This window comes from Mauremys mutica, chromosome 13 (genome assembly GCF_020497125.1).
Source record: "Mauremys mutica isolate MM-2020 ecotype Southern chromosome 13, ASM2049712v1, whole genome shotgun sequence".
NCBI lineage: Eukaryota > Metazoa > Chordata > Testudines > Geoemydidae > Mauremys > Mauremys mutica.
The window spans coordinates 5,498,015-5,519,694 of record NC_059084.1 but is presented as its reverse complement, the minus strand read 5'-3'; the positions used below and the strand labels follow the sequence as shown (position 1 = coordinate 5,519,694).

Below are 21,680 nucleotides of genomic sequence, written 5' to 3'. Positions count from 1 at the left end.
GTCGGGACTAGGAGCCTAGGCCCAGATTTTTGAAGGCATTTAGGCGTTGCTGCACACAGCATTGCAATGCCTAAGTGATTTAGGAGCCTATGTCTCATTTTCAAAAGGAATTTAGGTAATTAGGAGTCTACAATGAAAACAGGCTCCTAAATGAGTTAGGCGTTGCAACACTGAGCCCAACAACGCCTAAATACCTTCAAAAATCTGGGCCCTGACCTACTTTGAAAATCCCATCAGGCAACTATCTGCATCTTCAGGTGCCTAAACATCTTTGAAAAACTGGGTCTAATTCCTCTAGCTTGGGCATAACAGACTCCCATCTTTTGCAGATTGGGCTCAGAAAGAAATTCATAACACAGCTGAACAGTGGATTGGAACAAAGCTCTTAGAAAATACTGGGGACTTTACCAATATCTTTAAGAAAGACCATGGGAACTAAAGTCACAAACAGAACTGGGTTTTTATTATGAAAGAACCCTGCAAATACATTATGAAATGCTGTCTGCAGCATACATTTCCTGAGGAAAGTGGATCACAGTATTCATTTTTCGCAGAATAAGATGTAGCCTGCTATAACTTTCAATGTGACTCTTTATTATTTAAATATTAACAGTATTCCTTCACAGAAACAATTACTCAGTCATCACATAACCAACACACAAACGTGACAAAATAAATATACAACAAGAGCACAGTTCATTTTGACTTAAATATTAAATAAATAATAAATACAGAATTTTCATTTACCGTTAATCAGTGCCTGAAACAATAGGAATGAAAACAAAATCCCTAAAAGTCTCTCTTCCCCTCCCATTGTCCCCACCCCTTCAAAAAAACAAACCAAAAAATTATCAAAATGCCTCAGTTATAAAATATCTTTAAAAAATTCCCATTGTTAAAAGAATAAATAACAAAATATATAAAAAATAACTCAGTTGCATCAAAATTACAAGTAGGAGTTGTAGATACGTGGGTTTTTCCCTTTTCTTTCTTTCTTCTTCTTTTTTTGGAATTTTTTTTTATGGTCAAAAAAAGTTTTACTTTTTTATTTTTTGCTTTTCTTTTCCATGGTATGGTGTCCAGTTTAAAATAAGTATAAAATTAATAAATAAGAAAGGTTAAATAAATAGGAAGAAGTGAACATAAGGTGTTGTGAATATAAATGACATACATCTTGCCAAAATTAAATCATTTACAGGATAATTAAACTAGCTACTTTCCCCTCGTCTCTCTCTCTTCCAGGAAGTGCAATTTCTCTACTTTTAAATACTAACTGAATTGTAGTCACAAGCAAGTTGGACTCTATTTACATGTTAAGAATTGTGTTTTTAACACATCAAATTACATTTTTTTCCATTTTATTTTTGCACTTGGAATGGGTTCTAAAATAAGTGAATTCATGGGATCCGATCCTGCAAACTCTTAAGTATGTGATTCAATTTATTCACATGAGCTGCCCAATTGACTTCAGTGGGGCTACCTACCTACTCACATGCTTAAGAACCTGATCCAATGTCCACTGGAATCAATGGGAGTCTTTTCATTATCTCCCTTGACCTTTGCATTATCCCCTAAATATCTGCAGGATTGGGCTCACAATGACACAATATTCTTCACTTTATTATTGGTGAGCAAATTCCTCTCCACCCCTCACCTCACTGGAAATGATATTGAAAGTGGGGGGCTTATGTGACATGTACTGAGGTGCTAGAGGCTTCTATCTCCCTCTTCTCTAAAGTGTTATCACCAGGCTGATAAATAATTCTGAATGATAGTTAGTGCTTGTGTGAGATGAGTTTATTAAACAAGCCTTCAGGATTTGCAATTTGCTGGGACAGACCAATACTTCTCTCCCTCTCTGCTGACTCCTTTCTTACAGATTGAAAAATACCTTAATCACTGTGCTCTGCAATGCTGGATGGTTGGATGAATGAGGTGCTAGAGATTGGTTTTGCAAAGACATTCACATAGTTGTACTTCTTTTAAGTGCACGGTGGGCTGCATGTACCAAACAGCTTACAAAAGGGTTCTTTGGAAGATCAATACCCAAATGCTCTTTTTGTGGAATGACGCTTGCTCTGTAACCTTGCACGAAATACAGAAACCAAAACCAACCAACCAAAGCAAAACAAAACAAAAACCTATTGCCATATGTACATCTGTAAGGAATCAACCACAGTCCATGGTAGATAAGCACTTTGCTGGCCATCAATTAGTATCTTTCATTTTTTGTTGATAATCATTTTAAACATTTCTCTGGCATTGATGTATGATATCTGCACTGGCAGTACTGCACTGCTGTAATGATGACCATAATATTGAAAAGAACCAGAACAGTCCACCAATAGACTTCCAAAAAATCATATACACTGGACCATGACACATTTAGAATTCTTCCGTATGAAATATCTGGTATTGGTCTATTCATAATAGCTATTCTCATATTTAAGACAGACAAAGGAATACTGTAGTTGCAAACTCCAAAAGCTTCCCTGAGAACCTTTTTTCCATTGCGCTTTCCACTGGAGATCCAGAACTGCTCTTCAGAAAATAAAAATAAGCTACTTTATAATACTTAAGAGTTCCCACACCCAGTGGATATCTGAATACCTTGGGGGTGGGAGGCCCAGCAGAGGTTCAGATTTACAGGTAGCCTGCAGCTCCAGCTTCTCATTTACAGTAACATATAACATAATTCATGTGTGAGTAGGTGAGCTGGACATATGACCATAGACAACATGAGGGTTGAAGCCAGTCATACTCTGTTCTTAAATCAGACAAAACCCTGTTCTTCTAATGTACTAACCCTTGGATTAATTCTGCTACAATGCCTTCTTTCTCATCAGTAAAATGTGGCAACTCGTGAAGATGCCTTATCTCCACCAGCAACCAAGCCCTGCAACCTATTGTAGTGTCTCATCGTCCATTCTCATCTACCACTTGGTACGGGTAGAAAATCCCACTCTTTGCAAGAAGGTCCAAGTTAAGTAAATGACAACATGGAGTTCAGTTCAGTTCTGCTTCTTGTAAATGGCCTCTTGGTTAAATTTTGGTCCTTTTTTCATTCATTAGACAAGTTTTATAACTTGTAAACCTGAATACTCGGAGTGAAGGTTCCATCTTCTTACAGTTTATTTGCGTTATCCCACGGCACTAGACTTGAATTCCCTTGACAGCCTGTTTAATGCTTTCTAGCAGGTCCCTGTTCTCAGGGTTCTGGTAACACTCCTGATTGGTGTACATGTCGGTAAGGGTATTAACATAAGCGTCAAAGTTCTGTTCACTGATTGGCTCCTGAATCCAATAAAACAAAACAAAAATATAAATTGTTAAAAAGAAAAGGAAGAGGGGGAGGAAGAAAGAAAAAAGCACCTAATCATTGTGTTTAATTCTCCTGGGGTGATGTTGAGATTATCAATATTTGTTATTAATCATTATTTGTATTACAGCAGCAGCTACAGGGTCCCAGACAAGATCAGGGCTCCATTGTGCCAGACTTAAGCACATGGTTAACTTTATGCACTGACCGCAATGGGGCTAGTAACAGCGTAAACATTTAGGAACATGCATAAGTCTTTACAGGACTGAGGTATAAATAGAGAAGGCAGACTAACGGGGCAGACGTGCCTAAGGGCACACAGCAGAGTCAGGATTAGAACCCAAGTCTCCCGTGTCCTTGCATCACGCTTTATCAACCCGAGCGTGTTGGCAGTGCTTAATTTGTGCCAGGGCTGAGCCTCGGCACCTCTGGGCCTGGAAGTTCATAGCCCCCCCTAGCACCTCTTGGCCTGGCAGTTCCTAACCCCCCCCCCCCCGGCACCTCTGGGTTTGCCCCATCAGTTATTAAAGTAAAAAAATTGCTTGATCCCTGGCACCTGCTTGCTTGAGCCCCAGCACCTCATTCATTACAAATTAAACACTGCATGTTGCCACACCAGTCCAGACACCACACTGATCGGCTAGCATACGAACACCCCAGATAGACACAGCAGATTAAACAGAGGGAGAGAAAAAGGGCAGGAGGAGAGAGAGGGAGGAGGAAGAGCAGAAAGATGAAGAAATATTAGTAATATGAGTGTGTACATTTTGTGGACACCATTTGATTTGGAGCTTGTTGAACACATTAAAAACGTATTTGCTGGCTGGTTTATTTCACCTTCACCTACCAAATAGCCAATTCAATGAATAGTTTTTTGCCAGGTGAGGAGCTGTGTGAATATTGCCCGAAAGTATTTGTCAAAGAGATTCTCTGCTGAAGAACAGATAGTCTCCAACCAGCCCAAAATTAAATCCAAACCTTGGCGAAAAGAATACTGAAAACAGTGATGGGAAGGCCATTCCATAAATCAGAAGCTCGTTTCTATGATCATCTCACAAGTCTCTAGTATCTGCAATCAGATGACTTCCACATCTGCCCCCCAGCTCACATACATACTGCACACCTATTTTAGACAATAATAATTAACTTCCTGGGTCTAGAGAGAAGGTAATTAATAGCTCTTTTTGGTTTTTCTATTTTAATGTAGTCTTTTCATTTTGCAGAAACATTATGGCAACATGCTGTGTCCTGTTAGACCTTGTTAAATTAAATAAAATACATTCTCTTTAAGGATGCTATTCTTTGGCTGCTAGCTATTCAAAACTGAATTGAAACTACCTGCATTATAATAGGAGCTGTAAGATCTTTCTGACGTTGAAATCAAATCCCTCCTGATCTCTGCTTGTGCTGTCTTACTCTGAAAGGCGCTATGCGCCCTTGATAAAGTTCCTATTTTCTGATTTAGCTACTAGATGTAATGAGACAGAACAATAGATACAAGGGGAGATCAGCAGAAAGTGACAACAAAAGGAAGATAACAATATATGCTTCAGAGATACAGTATAGGTACTGATGTTATGAAAGGCAGATGTGTGAATAAAGAGATGACGATCTCTAGCTATTTCTCCTAATCTTAAATTGTATATAAACCCTATCATGAAAATGGTTTTAGTGTTGCTCATTTGATGACAGTGATTTTGATGAAACACTTTAAAAGTTCCTTACCATATGTGGAAGGCGGATATTGGCAAGACTTTGGATAAGAGCCTGGCTGAGACCTGAGAGCTCCAAGAACAGGGCTTCATTCTGCTCCTCTATAATTTTGTTTTCCTCCTCAATGTTCTTTAGGTTCTTCTCCATGGTTGATATCTGTACAGCAAAGAGTGCAGCAAAGTTATTTGCCCTCCCCCTCTCCTTCAACCTGTCGCTCCATATAATACGCCCTGGGGTGGGTCAAAGATTTTCTTTGGAAACTTTTTTCCGATGGGAAGCTGGGTTTTCAGCTAAATGAACGGTTTCATGGAAGGAGTCTCTGTTTCTGGAACAGGTATGATTTTTCATCAGAAAGCTGGAAACTACTGGGTTTTTTTTCTTCAGTTTTTGGCTGATTTTTTTTTTGGATGAAAAATCAAAATTTTTATTTGGACAATTTTTCTCTCATTTTTGCCAGTTTTCCTCAGGGGAAAAAAACCCACTTAACCAAAGGGCTCGAATATATAGGCACTCTGAATTTTTGTAAGTTGCTATTGCGATTAGAAGAAATTAATCAGGGATTTGATGTTAATGACGCTTCCTTCCCTTCTGTATTTACTTTGCTAAGATAAGTTACTGCAACTCATTTACACACCTAGGACATCAGTGGAAGACAATGAGGCAGGTCCCACCCTCCAATGAGGTCACTTTGCATTGCTTTTTAAATCTGCCCTGCAAGGTCAGCTGAGGATTCCCCCCTCCACTTTCCATTGACTCCAATGAGTTTTGGCTCAAGCTCTATGATTACAGAGCTTGGTGAGATTCCACACTCACATACCTGTGACTGCAGCTTCACCATGGCAGCCTCCATCTCCGAGTTGGACTCATTCAGCTCAGTAATCTCCTTGTTTAACTGCTTAATTTCTTCATCATTCTCTAGAACTGCAGGTGGGAAAACTGCAATGAGTCACCTGCTGCTCTGACTCACAGAGGAGGAAAAAAGCAATGGGAAGGTGCGGTTTTCTGATGAATGCGAGGCTCCTGCTCTGGGACTTACTTTTTTTAATATACGCATTGGCGTGCTAGCAATGTTACGTTCTTCCTAACAGCACATCTAAAGCAAGCTCACATTTCATATGGTTTTATATGTTCCATAGCATCACGGTTAATTATGTTCATAGATCAATGGTTCCTAGGCGCTACAGTAATAATAATAATAAATAATATAATAATGTGTAAAACCAGAACCAGATAATGGACTCTTCCATCTAGAGCCTCTCCTACTCACAAGCTCTTCAGAACTGATGTATGTTCTGCTCGGCATGCTGCTCGTTTGAACCGTGTGTAGTCTGAATTTGTGAGGCTCTTGTTTCAAGTCCTAATGTGTTTTAGTTATAAACTGGGTGGAGTGTAAATTAGAGCAATATTTCTAGAACTGCGTAGAATTTCCTTGGATCAGAAAGAAGGCAGTGTTCTAGTATAGTAGTAGGGCTTGGTCAAATAGTAAACCAACAAATCAACCACAAAAATCCTGATTTGCAAATATTTTGTGAGTAAAAGCCCTGAGTATGTGAGAGCATTTAAAAGATTAGCAGGAACTCATGAAAATGCCTCTGAATTCTCAAAACTTTTACGAATTTTGGCATTGGCGATTTTTCATCTGAAAATTCACAATGGCAGCTCATTGTCTGTCGTATTTCTTTTCTTAACTTTCAGTCATCCAGTCCGGCAGCAGCAACAACCCCATGTGTCTCAGACAACCAATTTCACAACATGAGCAATGATTTTCCCAGCAAACAGTTTGCTAGCAGTCAGCAGGCTGAAAATTATTTGCTGACGTTCTCTGCCGTACACGATGTCTAACGAATAAACTCTCAGAAATCAGGATGGGGTTGCCTATGATTTGCTAAAAACGGAGCTAAATTAATAACATATATCACTCATAGTTAAGGTCCTAGTTGAATTGTGGGATGCTTGTAAAGTAGTTGCAGCTGAGTTGTGGACAAGGTATGGAAAATAGCGGAAAAGTAATAATGGACCTTTATTTATTGGGCTAATTTGGAAAAGCCAGAGAAGATCTATTTGTTTAAGAAAAATTTGGTGGAACAATATAAACACTCAAGTATTATGTTATGCCTGCTAATTTTTGTTGTTGTCGTAAAAAGACATTATGGTCATTAGTGTGCATGACACACGGCCCAAACCCCAATTGCTATCAGCTTGGATAAATGGGGTTCTAGGGTACTAATGGAGAAAAAAGTGTATGTTGCAAACCTCAACACGTATGCAAAATTGTGGACTGTGCAAAGTAAGCTAATGAAAATCAAAATTGCAGTAGAAGCCTAATATTGCAGGATCTGCAATTTCCGCAGTATTGCAAATTAAGAAGGACCTTACTCATCGTGAATACTCTCGTCAGCTCTATTTAGCATTCAGAAATTTGTACTGCATATTAGACTTGAATATCTATTTTTAAAATAAATATTATACGACAGTGACCGCTGCAATCTGACACTGATCTTTATGACAACATAAAGACAAAATTGGGGCAATCTCCAGTTTCAACAATATAAGAGCATAGGTGGAGGAAGAAATAGCAGGATAAGGGTAGACAGAGCGACCCTCTTCATGGTGGTGAGCACAATCTAGCCCTAAATTGGGTGAGCATGCAAAGAAATGATGTAACTGATCAATTTGTGGGCGGGAGAAGCTGAACGAATAGTAGGGCTATCACTATACTAAGGGTATGTCTTCACTACCCACCAGATTGGCGGGCAGCGATCAATCCAGCGGGGATCGATTTATTGTGTCTAGTCTAGACACGATAAATTGACCCCCGAGTGCTCTCCCGTCGACTCCTGTACTCCAGCGCTGTGAAAGGTGCAAGCAGAGTTGACGGGGGAGCATCAACAGTCGACTCACCGCGGTGAAGACACCACGGTAAATCGATACAAGTACATCGGCTTCAGCTACGTTATTCACGTAGCTGAAGTTGCGTAACTTAGATCGATCCCCCTCCCTAGTGTAGACCAGGGCTAAGACAACAAGTTCATATGTTGATGATCAAAGGCTGATAATTATTTGAGATAGTCAAATATATTCGCCAATGTTGCTATTATTTGTTAAATAAATTATGCATCAAAAGCCTGACTCTGCCACCCTTATTCATGCAGGCAGTTCTACTGAGCAAACCAGGACTAACTGTGTGAGTAAGTACTACTCAAAGTGAGAGAAGGTGGCAGAAATGAGTCCCAAATAATTTTTTTGCATTTCTCTGCTGATCAATGGCTGGTCAAACAAAAACAAATAAACAAACCCTACCAAAACAAGACACTGCTCTGCACATACTTTTCCCCTCAGGGAGAAGATGACAGAACAAATAAGTGACAACTGGGGAGTCATTTGCTTAACCACTACTGGCAGGTGCTCAGATATTAGACTCATGAGCGCAGTGTAAGAACCTATATAAAATAGAACGGAACACAGTTATTTCAATAATTAATTGATAACAATGACAAAATAGCCATTTTTTGCATGAGTCATCTGATTCTAATAATAGTACAGTATGGATACAATACACAAATAATCAGCTTATCAACACATATGCAAGATAAAGCATCCAAGTGCAATATCCTTACCATCGCTGGTCTTGAATTTAGTGTTGAGAATTTCATCCCCTGAGAGTTTTCCTTTCTTTCCAGCAAAAGTAGCTCTTGGACACCCTGATAAACTAAAGGCAAGTAAAAATGGGTTTCATAAACTCTTAGCATCTATGGATGTTTATGTGCCCAGCATGGGTTCACACCATTTGGCTGAGTTTGTGCCATGAGGTGACTCTTCTAAAAACATCCTACACTAAATGTTAGAGAGGAAATTGCATTATAAATAACACCACAATCATCCTCATCTATAAAACAAGAGCGATTTTTGTTGTGCAAAGATTAGGAAATGCAAATCCCCTAAAGGAGTGGACATGACAGATTATGGGACAGCTCTGACTAACAAAGACATTCAAAAGTGTCAAAAATATGCCATGACATGCTAATTTAATTCAATTAAATGATCATTTTTTACAATTTGCCTGAAGTCGGATTTCATAATTTTTCACAGCACAATGTCTATTTGTTTTGCTGGAGAAAACCCCTTTCAAGTTCATGAGAAACTGGGCAAAAACTAAGACCAAAAGTGTGAACTTTTCCAGACTATTTTGTGGCTGAAGGTCTGAATATTTTTAGCTCACCATCTCCAGAAAGGATGGAAGAAATCAAAAATACCAAGGCCACCTGACAACATTTACTTCGTTGTTGAGTGTAGTTGTGCATAGGATTGCTGTGCACCTAGTTATTACCTTCTGTGAGTGAGAAAGCTTCCATTGGCATGACCCGAGCCATCACAGCCAGGGGTCGGACAGGTAGGCCCCTCATTCTTCAGTGACTTCCAGGAAAACGATGAGCCATTGAGTGATCCTTCTTTCTGCCGGCGGGCTGCAAGAGGACATCCTGACGCACTGCGATGAGAGGCATATTTGCCACTGATGTGTCCAAGCCCAACACAGCCAGGAACCGGACACCTAACCATAGAGAATTACAAATAGTTATGAGATGAAAATGGGAACAAACAGGATTTTAAAGGTGCAAACACACATGATAAAATTAGTGAGGGGGAAAGCCAAATAAGTTTCTGAGGTGAGTACTCCAAAGCCAAGATTCTCATTTAAATTGTGGTGTGCCGAGACCTTTTTCGTAAGGCATGCAATTCTACACTTGCGTGCCTTAAGAGGTCCAAAATGGTGTCCTCCATGCAGCGTGACCTCTCACATAAGGTGTGTGAGAGGTCATGTTGTGCGGAGGACACCATTTTGTTCTTCAGTGCACGATCAGGGGCCAGACAAAATCACCCCATGGGCTGCCAGCTGGACCATGTTCTTTTGAATTCTGGGGCATGCAATGTATGTCTTGCATACAGTGATGGCACACCAATGGATCTGAACTTCATCTCAACTGGAGTGGGCAGATCTTCAGCTGCAGTAAATGGTCACAGCTCCATCACCATTTACATCAGTCTAAATACCAAAGGAGGGTGAGGAATTGCTTAGGGTGTTCCAAGGGGTGATGTTGCCCCCCCCCGCACCCTCAATAGCTGTGGTGCTTGGAGTTAACAAATCCTTGCGACGCACGGGGCAGTTCACACCTGTCGGAGATACTGTTTCAGGCAACAGTTTGCGTAGCTAGGAGTAGAAATCTGGCTGGGCCTCAATTTATGGTGGATGGGGTAAGCTCACCCGGCCCCTTGGGTGTGAGGTGGGGAAGAAGCAGGAGAAATTAAACTGGCTAAAGCAGGTGCCGGCCCCCGGTACACACTGCTGTGGCCTCTTGGAGACAAACACAGGGATGTGATGCAGCCTGGGCCCCTGGAGGCCGAGGAGCTGCCCAGACACCTGCACAAGGAGAAGGGATGTGTGCTGGGAGGGTTCTGCTTGCTGTGAAGGCAGCTGTTTATTGGGATGGAGGGAGCGACCAGGTTCCCAGCTCTGTGAGGAAGGTCTCTTTGTGCGCCTAAAATGAACTCCCTGGTGTGTGTGTGTGTGTGTGTGGTGGGGGGTGTTCACTGTGCAATTTCCATCCAGGCCTGGAATGGAGGGGAAGCCTGAAGGGTGGGTTGGGAGGCTGGAGACCAAGGCCTCCCCACAACAGCTCCCCAGTCCAGCCTGTGAGCTCTTGCACACTCAAAGGAGCCTGCCACAGCATCAGGTGACCTGCAGGCCCATGTGCAGGTGGGGCCCTCGTGCCACAGGGCCCCACCCCCTCCCTGGCCCTGACACCGCTAGACACGGGGCTTGGCCTGCCCAGAGGAGCACGAGCAGGGGGCGGTTTAGAAAATGACAAGGCAGAGCTGCCAGAGCGTAGCTTTCTGAAGTGACGGAGCATCGCTCTGTCCTGGATTTCAGGTGCTGGAGTGATGCGCCAGACCGCTCTGGAAGTGCTACACTGCTGCTCAGATCTGGGCGGGCCTGGGTGCAAACTGGACACCACTGCATCCATTACGCTCCTTTCATGCTTCAGACTTTTCTTTGCAACCACAAGGGCTAGAGACGTACTTTATTGTTGTTAAATGAAAAGCTGAGATTCTGTCACAAACACTTGCCTGCAGGAGCTAGGGCCCCCCAGCCATGGGCCTATGGGGCCTATGGCCTTAATCTCACCCTGCTTAAGTTCTTTGCTGAGCTGGGGCCTAAATACTGTTGTCTTGAGGCTTTGCAGTCTTCTTGCCATGGATCTTGATGTAGCCAAGGGCTTTCTTGTGACACAGCCTCCAGCTTTCCCAGTGCAGCCCTAGTGCATAACTCAATAGCGCTGTAGAGATTTTGGCATGTGTGGCCCTCTGCACAGCAGCCAACGATAAGTCATCTTCTTACACTGGCTCCTTTTGTTGCCAAGGGTAAAGAGTAACAGGAGGAGGGGCTGGGTCCAGCACAAAGCATAAATAACAGAGAGCTTTGTGAGCAGAGGGAATGTAGGATAAGAACTACAATGGATGGGCAGGCAAAGAAACAGTGTCCTGAGGCGGTGCAATGTGTAGATAAGAACAGAGCAGCCTCCACCAGACAACTGTGGGCCCACAGCATCAATTTATAATGACTGGGTGGCCATAATGCCCCATAATGGCCACCCTGTATATCGAGGGACAGCAACGCAGTGCTCAGAATGAACATCACATCACGTACTAGTGATCAGTTAACATCCACAACTGCTTTCAGTGAGGCGTTTGGCACTCACTGAGAAACTCACACGGAAGCTCAGAAATGGGGGAACGTGAGGAACAACATGAGACAGGGACAGAGAGAACAGCTCATCTTTGAAGGTTCCGGTGGCTTCTCCTCACGACCGTAACTTATGTTTAAACTAATTTCAGGGTTTACTTTGACTGGCTGTTCTAGTTTTTTTTTTGTTTTTAAATGAGTGTTTAAATGTAAAGGCATCATAGAAAGGGCCACAGTGATGGGGTATCTCCTTAACTACATGGCAACACTGGTGGATAGGCTGGAGAGCAAATGGAGGGTACATGGATGGATGATGGAAAGCACATCTCTCAAATTCAGTTCACTACATTCTCCTTTCCTTCTCATCTCTGTCTCCCCATAGGTGGGGAGCAGGAGACAAAGATTTACATGTTTCATTCATAATAAGTTGACAGATCAGGCAGACAGAGTGCCAGGCCCAGAATTTGATTAAAGATGCCGAGAGGCTAGTGTTACACACGGAGGCTCTAGAGTTTGTACGCTAGCAGCCTGGCCATGGCTTGCATTCATGACACCAGACTAGGTTTCTCCTGAAATCTGACCCTCTTTCTCCTGTGCCACTCATCACATTTGGGACAAGGCTGGCCCGTCTTGAGGAGTGGAAGGAGTAAGACACATCGGGAGGCAGTGCTGGGTTGTGGTCTGGGAAGAGAGGTACCTTGGAGGGTAAGAAAAGGAAGTAAAAAAGATTTGGTGTATATCCGTTAACTGGATAACCAAAAAATCCCTTCGGTAGAGAACATTAGCATTAATCCTTTTCAACTTCCAACAGAAGAACTAAAACCCAGGTCACAATCCTGTCCTCAAACCAGACATCTTGATTACATCAATGACTCCAAAGATTGACAGTCACTCATCAAACTGGGCTTTTTTACCTGTAGGCGATGGAATGATTGTATGGACACCACGGTAACACTAAACCAACGGGCACCTGTTTTTACATAGCTACAGCAAATCATAGCTGACATTCTTGCTAGGAAATCCAGACTTCTAAATCCCTTTTCCCAAAACAAGCACAGACAATTCTGCTAAAGGTCAAGGCAAGGGGGTTTGAAAGTACTAGCATCATCATAATTTGTTAAAAGCTACTTTTGTGTTGTGGAAACACAAACATTTCCATGGAATCAGTCACTCATTTAGACCTTCATTACGAAGCCAGACTCCTCTGGTACAAAGGTGTGATTTTCGGATTGGGGCCTCATTGTTTTATTCTGACACTCAGAGTTAAAAAGCTAAGGGGATACATTAAAAAAGATGTATAAAAGTAATAATAGCTATTGTTTCTGGATTGTGAGCCTGTGGTATTTCTACAGGCCCTGTTTCAGCAAACGTTTAAGGCTGGCTATGAAGTTCTGTAGGTCGGGATTTATAATGAAAGTGCAGACACAACTTACAGTAGTAGCCATGTGGAAACGTGCCACCATACAAAGGAATCTCTCCCCCCCCGCACACCTCCAAACTTACTGGCTAATGGCATGCTAACTAAATTCAGCAGTCATTCAATGAAACCTGGTGCATCTGTTAAGGTTTCTGCTGTGGTTTGCATTTGTTTAAAGATGCTAGTCAATTATAAATACAGTTAAAAGTTTATTACTCAAGGGAGAATGCCATATATATATATCTATATCTATCTATCTATAGATATATATATATAGATATATATAAAGTAGGTATGAAATGGCAGAGCTAACCCCCTCATCCTCTTCGGGAAAGTAATTAGGGATTTCAAGCATTCCTATCAAAATATTCACTGAGCTGTTCCTGGAAATCACAACCCACGTTTCACCAATGAAATGATTACCCTTATTATTTTTATATTGTATAAAAAGAAATTGACAGCAGAGGAGGGAGCTATACACCCAGTTTTTTCCAAGATAATTTGAAAAACGCTGATCTCGATTTTAATCATCTGCAAATGCAGCACAATTCACTTATAATATCCCTGCCAGCAGGAGCCTTGCTAAATTCATAACAGCGTTGCTTTTATATGATCACAAGCAAATTACTGAATCCCCAGGAGTAAAAGGGGTGGGGGCGGAGAGAAGAAAGAAAAGAAAGAAAGAAAGAACGAACCCCCCCCCCCCCCGCATTTAGAATGCAGCCTCTATGGCCCAACCGTTACATATTTTACACTGTTAATTTAATGTTCATTACACTTTTATTGTAAAAAATAAACCAGAGCCTTATTGTGCAAAACAGCTGGCTTGGACTTTAATTTTTTTTATTTAACTGAAGTGTTAGTAATGGCTGATCAATTAGACAGCCATTCTCTGTGGGGTTTTTTAATGCCGGGGTAGGCTGAAGGTTGAGGTGATCTGTTCAGTCACATCTGTAGTAAATTACTTGAAGGATGAGCAACAAAACAACAGGGACTAAATTACTTTCTCCTCGGTGGCAATGTGCAAAACTCGGATCAGTTCCAAGTGCCTTTTGGTACCCAGATGGAGTAATGGAATTACAGTTAAGCCTCTTTAATGCAAACCTGCTGGGACCTTCACCAGAGCGTACCTTGTTATAGAAGACAAAATGCTAACTTCCCAAGGACTAGGGTAATTCAGCAACTAAGGGATCATTTACTCTTATTGCTGTTTTGCCCCCAAGTCATCTCCGACGGGCTCCCTCTATTCTGATTGCCATGTCCACGTGTTAAGAACTGAGGGACGGACAGATATTGAAGCCCACACAGTGGCATAAGGGGGGGATCTCACTTCCCTTTACAGCCCGGCATGGTCTTCCTGGGCCCCGGGTCTGCAAGCCTGATACTCCCCTGGCCAAGTAGGGGAGGGGCATGGAGTGGGTGGTGCTTAGCTCTGTGCTCCAACAACATGCTGCTAGCAGAGGTGTGGTGCAGTAATCTGAACTATTCGCCTCCTGGAGCAATGGGGTGTGGGGTGGAGGGGGGAGAGAAGTCCTGGGGTGCTCCTAGGGCAGTGCACAAATGTGCTACCCGTACACAGGAGGGCATATTTGCAAATGCAGATGAGCTGCTCAGATTGTGGGCTGAAGGGTTATGCCAGTCTGGGGAGGAGGGTCCTGAGTCTTCCCCCATTACCCCATTTGGGTGCAATGTTTTATCCAGCATGTATGGCTGGGAGTCAGAAAATCCCAGCTCTTTCACTTAAGGCCCTTAACTCCCCTGCCTCAGTTTCCTTTTCTGTAAAAGTGGGGTCAAATTCTTACTCTCTCATGCCACAGGGCTTTTGGGATGGTCATTAGTAAAACTCTGTAAAGCACTTTGAATATAAAGGGCCAGATCCTTGGGCCAGCTGGGGCTACTTTGTGCTGTTTCCAGCACTGCAATGCACCTTAAAGCTGGCAGATCTGGTTCCCTGTGGCTCCCGCCGCATGGGGGGAATATGCAGGCAGCGTAAGGCCAGCATAACAACTCCTATGCCACACCCCTCCACTGGGAACTGGTGCAACGCACGGAGTGTGACCATGGTACCCTTTTGCCTCACGGAGCTGCTGCAATGGCCCCTGGGGGCCACTGACAGCTGGAATAAATCAGGCTGCTGGCTCCATGATTTTGGATAGCACAAAGCCCCTTTTTCCCCCACGGCTGCACTGAGCATCTCTCACTTACAGCTGAGGATCTAACCTGTAAAGTGCTAGATGAGAGACCTGGTCAAAAAATGTTTATGGAAGAGCTTTCCATCAAACAGTACAGCTTTGTCAAAATTGAATCGTTTCCATTTCAATAAAACTTGTGAAGGAGAAAAGCCAAACTGAATCATTTCAACCTTCTCGTGTTGTTAACATCAAAATAGTTCTTCTCGGGAGTGGCATAACATTTTGTTTCAACTTTATCATTTTGATTTGTTTAGTCTTTTATAGTATATTAAAATATTAATTTTATACTATTGTATATAGTATGTTTTATAAAGAGACAGAACATATTTTATTTTATGAGAAAATATTAAGTCTAAGTCTAAGCGAAATGAACCAACATGATAAAATCTGAACAAAAAGTTTCAACATTATTGAAATGACACGTTTCTGACTTATGAAAAGTTTTGACTTTATCTAAACAGAATGATTCAAACATATCAAAACAAAATGTGTCAATGATCCTGAACGGAATTTCTTTGGAATTTTCATTTTGTGGGATATGTTTAAATTTCAGCTTTTTGTTCAGAATTGGAAAATTCCAAATTGTCAAAATTACCCAAAATTCTGGTTTCCAAGCAGCTCTACTATATAAGTTATTTCAGCTGCCATCATAGAGTGTGTATGTATGTGTTTGCACGTGTGAGTGTGTGCACACATGCACAACTGCAAAATGATGCAATGGTCCAACCAAGGACCTTTTTCTCCTTTTTATTGATGTGTGACCTATTCTGTATATAGATTTGTGGTGTATGTAAGTTTCATATGCATAGACTGGAGTTTCCCATGGATCCTTTATACTGTGCTTCCTGTGCCTACTTTGCCCACAGTTCTGCCTTCATTTGAATTTCCTGTGTCTTCACTCATGCAGCATCAGCCTTATTTTAGATCTCAGGGGACAAACTCAGAGAAGTAAATATTTAAACAAAATGGCACACACGGCATAGCTGATTGCCAGTTGTGCTTACAGGGCCAAAATTGAGACAGTCAGCACTTTGCCAGTGCTGTCTTTCGATTTTCACTCCCCTCTCTGTGCCATTGGTTAATGGAATCAGATTATGGATTTTTTTCCCCTTAGCAATTTAGAACATTTATATCAAAAAAGGATTTTTCTGAAGATTTTAGAATAGGTTGCTTAATTTTTAATAAACTCCTGCTAATTATCACACAGCTCATTTAACCAAATACTTCTCTTCCTGTGGATTGAAGATGAAAAAAAGGGCAGATGGCTCAAATATCATCTAGTTTTTAAACATCCTTTCTATCAGTTATTGCATCTCTATTTACCGTGGACACCCATCGGTGAGTAGCAATATGTCATTTTCCCTGTTCATGACAGAACGTTGCACAGCACTTTAGGTACATTACACATCCACATGTTTGCACCTGCAGCTGAAAAGGGAGCATGAATTGCTAATTTATCATCCTGATTGAGAGCAGAAATTGGAAATATAGAGGCACAAATACTCAGATTTACTCACCTGCAATACATGTTGCAAGGACAAACTTTACACCCACAAAAACACAAGCCAGAACTCAGGCCAACAGAAAATATGCCCATTTTGGGTTCTTCCATTTAGAGTTGAACAAATCATTTTGGCTAAAATACGGTATTACCAATCCCATATATTCAAAAATCATGAGTCAGGCCCCTCCAAACCATAAGATTGACTTAAAAATAATGAGTTTTTTTAAATGAAAAAAAATGGGGTGCTTTTAATTTGCCTTCCAGTTTTTGAGATCTTAGGGTACACTTGGATTATGTTTTCTAACTTTTCTGCAACCACAATGGCTAGAAACTTACTCCTACAAAACTGAAAACCGAGATTGTCTCATAATCAAATAAATCCAGGATTTGAGTCGTAAGAAAGCACCCTTCAAATGTCACGAGCACAGTGCTAAAATCAAGAGAGTTGGCAACACAGAATTTTCCAAAAACCTGTTTGGAGGTTTGAACTGTGTTTGCTCATTATTATTTTCACTTGCCTCTGCACTTCCTGGTTCCCGCAAAAAGGTTGCGGAATTCTGAAACAGCTGGTTTTTGTGGTCATTCTGGTACAAAGATGTAAGATTTGTCTGTTAAGGTATCTGACTCTTGTCACGTGTCAGAGGTCTAACATTCTGTAACCCATGTTAGGTGACAGAGGCTAAAAAATAAATTTCAGTTACTTACCACTACTCCTGTGTGTCACACATTTATTACAAACTAGTACAAGGTACTTCACAGTCAATGAGATTCTCCACAGTCGCCTAAGGGATTTAGAATCTCCATTCCTCAAGCCCCTACATGCTTTGAAAATCTCAGCCAGAGACTCTAGGGCAGTGGTTCTCAATTTGCAGCCCGCAGGCCACTTGCGGCCCAATCAGCACACAGCTGCAGCCCACGTGACATCCTCAGGTCATACATGTAGTATATATATTGTGTGGATGCAACCCACATAACACAGAACGTTGCATATGCGGCCCACAATGGTAAATAGGCTGAGAACCATTGCTCTAGGGCCTATTGTAAGTGCGGGGACCGGGGGTGGGAGGGGCGGAGCGCTTCTTTGAGCATCCATTAACAGCATGAAATAGTCAAACTAATTAAGTCCTGCTCAGTGTTGTCATGGGCCCAATCCTCCGAGGTGCTGCATGCCCTCAATTCCCAGTGGCATTAATGGGATTGAGGGAACTCAGCATCACCTGTGGATTGCTCTTTGCCGGGATGGAAGCCTAGAACACTTAGACAGAAACTCCGGTCAGTTATAAGAACAGCAATTTCTTTATGAAGTATTAAGAGAAAAGGTGACAGGAAATTAATAAATTGAGCTGGTGGAAAATTTTCTACATTTCAAATTTGGAAAATAAGTGGGAAAAATTGACCACAAATTCTCCCTCCTCCCCCATTTTTTTTTTTTTGCCAGCTCTAAGACTAGTCAAAATTCTTCAAATTTCAAAAGTCTTTTGGATTGTGGGGAAGAATAAACAGGAAAAAATGGAAAATATTTTACAATTTCTACCTCCCGCCCCAATTACCACTTCAAATTAAGGTCCTGAGCCTGCAAAGATTTACGCATATGCTTAACATTAGGCACAGTGAGAATTCACATTGACATCAATGGACGGTGTAAAGTTACACATGTGTGTAAATCTGTGTAATGCTGCATGAGTTATTGAAATTGATCACTTTCCAAATCCTGAAAGGATCTAGTCAGGAACTTCCTCAGGACTTACTTCATCAGCTCCGGGTCTTCTTTGTCATCTTTCGTGGGGGTTATCTTGATGCCACTTTTCTTGGCACGGGGGCAGCCTGACAGACTATGTTTAAAAAGAGAAGAAAGGCCCGTCTCATTGGCAGAATTACCGCTTCTAATATTCCCCTGCCTCACCCATCTTTCCCTTGAATTTACTGTAGTGTTTTGATCTCGCTCATTTCGGAGCCTCACATCATGAGGAGAAGTGAGGAGGAAAAAAAAGAGCACATTTTGAGGGAGATGGATAGTAATTAACGGTGTCTAGATAAGAAGATATCTGCTAACAGACTGCAATGTTTAATGGAATTGTTGAAACAGAAGGCTTAGATCTCTTCTATTAATGTTCTAAAGTCATAATAGAAGTCATAAATAGGCAGCATTATTAACAGGAACATTGCATCAGCTAAAATCTGACCCTTTGTCTTTTATTCTGCTGAAGAGAGCTTCTAATCAAATGCTGGAAACATCAAAAAAAAAGTCAGATTAAAGAGACGAAAATAGGCTTCAGTTGTCAGTAACATTAATGTTTTATTCAGAACTTTACAACTCTGCCCACTGCAGAGGAAAAAAATAAAAAGAGGCCATGGAACAAAATAATTTCAATGAAGACCTTACCTCCTATGTGATGCATAATTTCCTGTTATGTGACCAGAACCATCACATCCAGGAGTTGGGCACCTGAGGAACAATGGGAAGCAATGATTAGCAAGGGCTTGGCAGATTGACCGAATGAAACATCAGGATAGCTCACTTTAAAGGAAGAGCTGGAGAGCATCAAACTGGTTGCATCTCTTGTTCCTTCCCTCCAGCTTCCCCAAATAGTTCGTAATAATACACAACCCACATTGTTCACACCACAAATCCAAACGGAAACCATTTGAAAACTGGTAGATAGCACTGTACAATTTAAACAAAAATTAAATGAAAGGCTCAGGCCTATTTGATGATTGGGACTGGTAGGTGGAGCCCAAAACAACAGAAGGCCTGTCTCTTTAGGTGTGGGAACAGAATCCAGGTATCAACTGAGTGAGGGGCAGGAGCACACACACACACACACAAAATGAACAGGGCTGGGGATGCAGGTCATAGGGTGAAAATAAGGGAATCAGAAGGCGGGCAGAGAACCTTGGACAATGCCCACTGCTCCAAGAAAGAACCTGAGGAGTCAGGGAATACCAACCAGAGTAACTCTACCCAGGTCTATGCATGTACAAGGGACTAGAAAAAAGTCTCAAAGACACACAGAACCTCCCCATCGAGATTCCCTCCTCCTGGATTGATAGATGGCGAGGCTGATGAGAAGGTCTCGGCTCAGGCCTATATGAATTTATGGAGGGTGACCTTAAATACACCAGGACAAAAGGCCCGCTCCTTCAGCCCAGAAAACAACTGATTCCACGGGACAACAAATGATACAAGGTTCAAAACAAGGGTATTGGATGGGGACTCTAAGCAGAGAACCCCAAACAGTGCCCACTGCTCGGTGAAGGAGTCCAAGGAGCCAGTGGATGCCACCCAGAGGACACGAAAAGATGAGGGAATGGAAGAGGGGCCCCATAGTCACAGAAAACCTCCCTGCCAAGTTCCCTTCTCGTGGGTTGGTAGATGACCATCTTGGCCAGTGCCAGGAGAAGGCTGATGAGGAGGTCTCAGCTCATGACTGACAACTCTGGAGACTGAAGTTTACACACAGAACAGGTAAAGTGAGGGCTGCAAGAGTGCAAGTTCCCACTGCTGTAATCTAATTGTCATTTTTATGTATGTATTATCATTTGTATGCACTCATCACCATGGTAACTGAGCCCTTCACAATGCCAGGGAATTTAGCTTCACAGTGCCACCATGAGGCAGGGAAATATTATTATCCCCATTCTACAAATGGGGAACCGAGGCACAGAGAAGTCAAGCGATTTGCTCATGGTTACTCTCTGGAAGAGCCAGGAACCCAGATCTCCTAAATCCCCGGCCCGCAAATTAACCACGAGACCATTTGATTGTGACTGTGCCTTATCACTGGTCTGACGGTGCCTTATCTAGAGGTGAAAGGCTAGTTCAGTCGCCATGCTCATTCAGTCCTTTTCCTTTCTGGTAATGCTACCAATCAGGGTCCTAGCTGCTTTAGTCTGTGGAACCGTTCTCATTAAGAGCTGGCACTTAGACCACCGCGGCTATGGCTACACTGGAGAGCTCACAGTGTCACAGCTGCACCACTGTAGCGCTGCTAGTGCAGATGGTGTAAGCTGACAGGAGAGAGCTCTCCAGTCGACTTAATTAATCCAGCTACCGCTGCTCATTGGGGGTATGCTGGTGGAACACAGCGCTGTCCACACTGGTGCTTAGATCGCTGTAACTTACGTTGCTCGGGGGGTGGCTTATTCACACCCTTGAGCGACTTCAGTTATATTGACCTAAGCTGTAGTCCAAGTCACTTCACATGGAGCGTCATGAGTTTTTTATTATTTTTTTAACATTGCAAGACTACAAATCCTTCCTATACCAGCTATAAAGAAATTATTGACTGTACATTTATGCTCAGCTTTTGCCAGCTGTGCCTCATCTGAAGGTACAGCATCCAACATTCAAAAACATAAATGAAATTAAGGCATGAAAGGAAAATAATAAGAGCACATCAAGGCAGCTCATTTCCCAACCTGTCTATGATCATTTAAAATGGCATGAAAGCTGGGTTTGGCTTAAACGGTTACCAAGCAAGAGATAATTGAGCAAGTCAAACAGTGAGTAATTAGGGCCATGGAAGCAGTGAAAAAAGTGTTGGAATATGAACTGTGATGAGCAGAACGCTCTGCTGCGAATGTTGTAGGTAATGCGGCAGAAATAAAAGTTGTCATGGGAACACACAAAATATGTGAGTAGCTCTAGCAGAGGAAGTGATTTACCTGCATGCCAGCCTGCAAATTAGCTAACAAAAGTTTTGAGTCAAGTTTCAGTATCTGAATGAGAACTCACTGGGGATATGTGAAATGAATTGGAGGTTTGCCATTCATTTCAATGGGAGTTTGAATACCAG

General features: G+C 42.1%; 1 protein-coding gene across 2 annotated transcripts in view; it reads right to left on the bottom strand.

Annotated features, from left to right (window-relative positions):
• Positions 1 to 861: 861 nt before the first annotated feature.
• MYT1 (myelin transcription factor 1) overlaps positions 862 to 21,680 on the bottom strand; it is a 110,885-nt gene continuing 90,066 nt past the window's right edge. For both annotated transcript variants that reach the window (XM_044986652.1, XM_044986653.1), the window contains exons 18-24: positions 19,268 to 19,330; positions 18,633 to 18,716; positions 9,360 to 9,581; positions 8,650 to 8,741; positions 5,850 to 5,953; positions 5,045 to 5,188; positions 862 to 3,294 (exon numbers count right to left, since the gene is read on the bottom strand). In XM_044986652.1, coding sequence (XP_044842587.1) covers positions 3,154 to 3,294; positions 5,045 to 5,188; positions 5,850 to 5,953; positions 8,650 to 8,741; positions 9,360 to 9,581; positions 18,633 to 18,716; positions 19,268 to 19,330 — 850 coding nt within the window. In that variant the 3' untranslated portion in view covers positions 862 to 3,153. The remainder of the gene's footprint in view (positions 3,295 to 5,044; positions 5,189 to 5,849; positions 5,954 to 8,649; positions 8,742 to 9,359; positions 9,582 to 18,632; positions 18,717 to 19,267; positions 19,331 to 21,680) is intronic.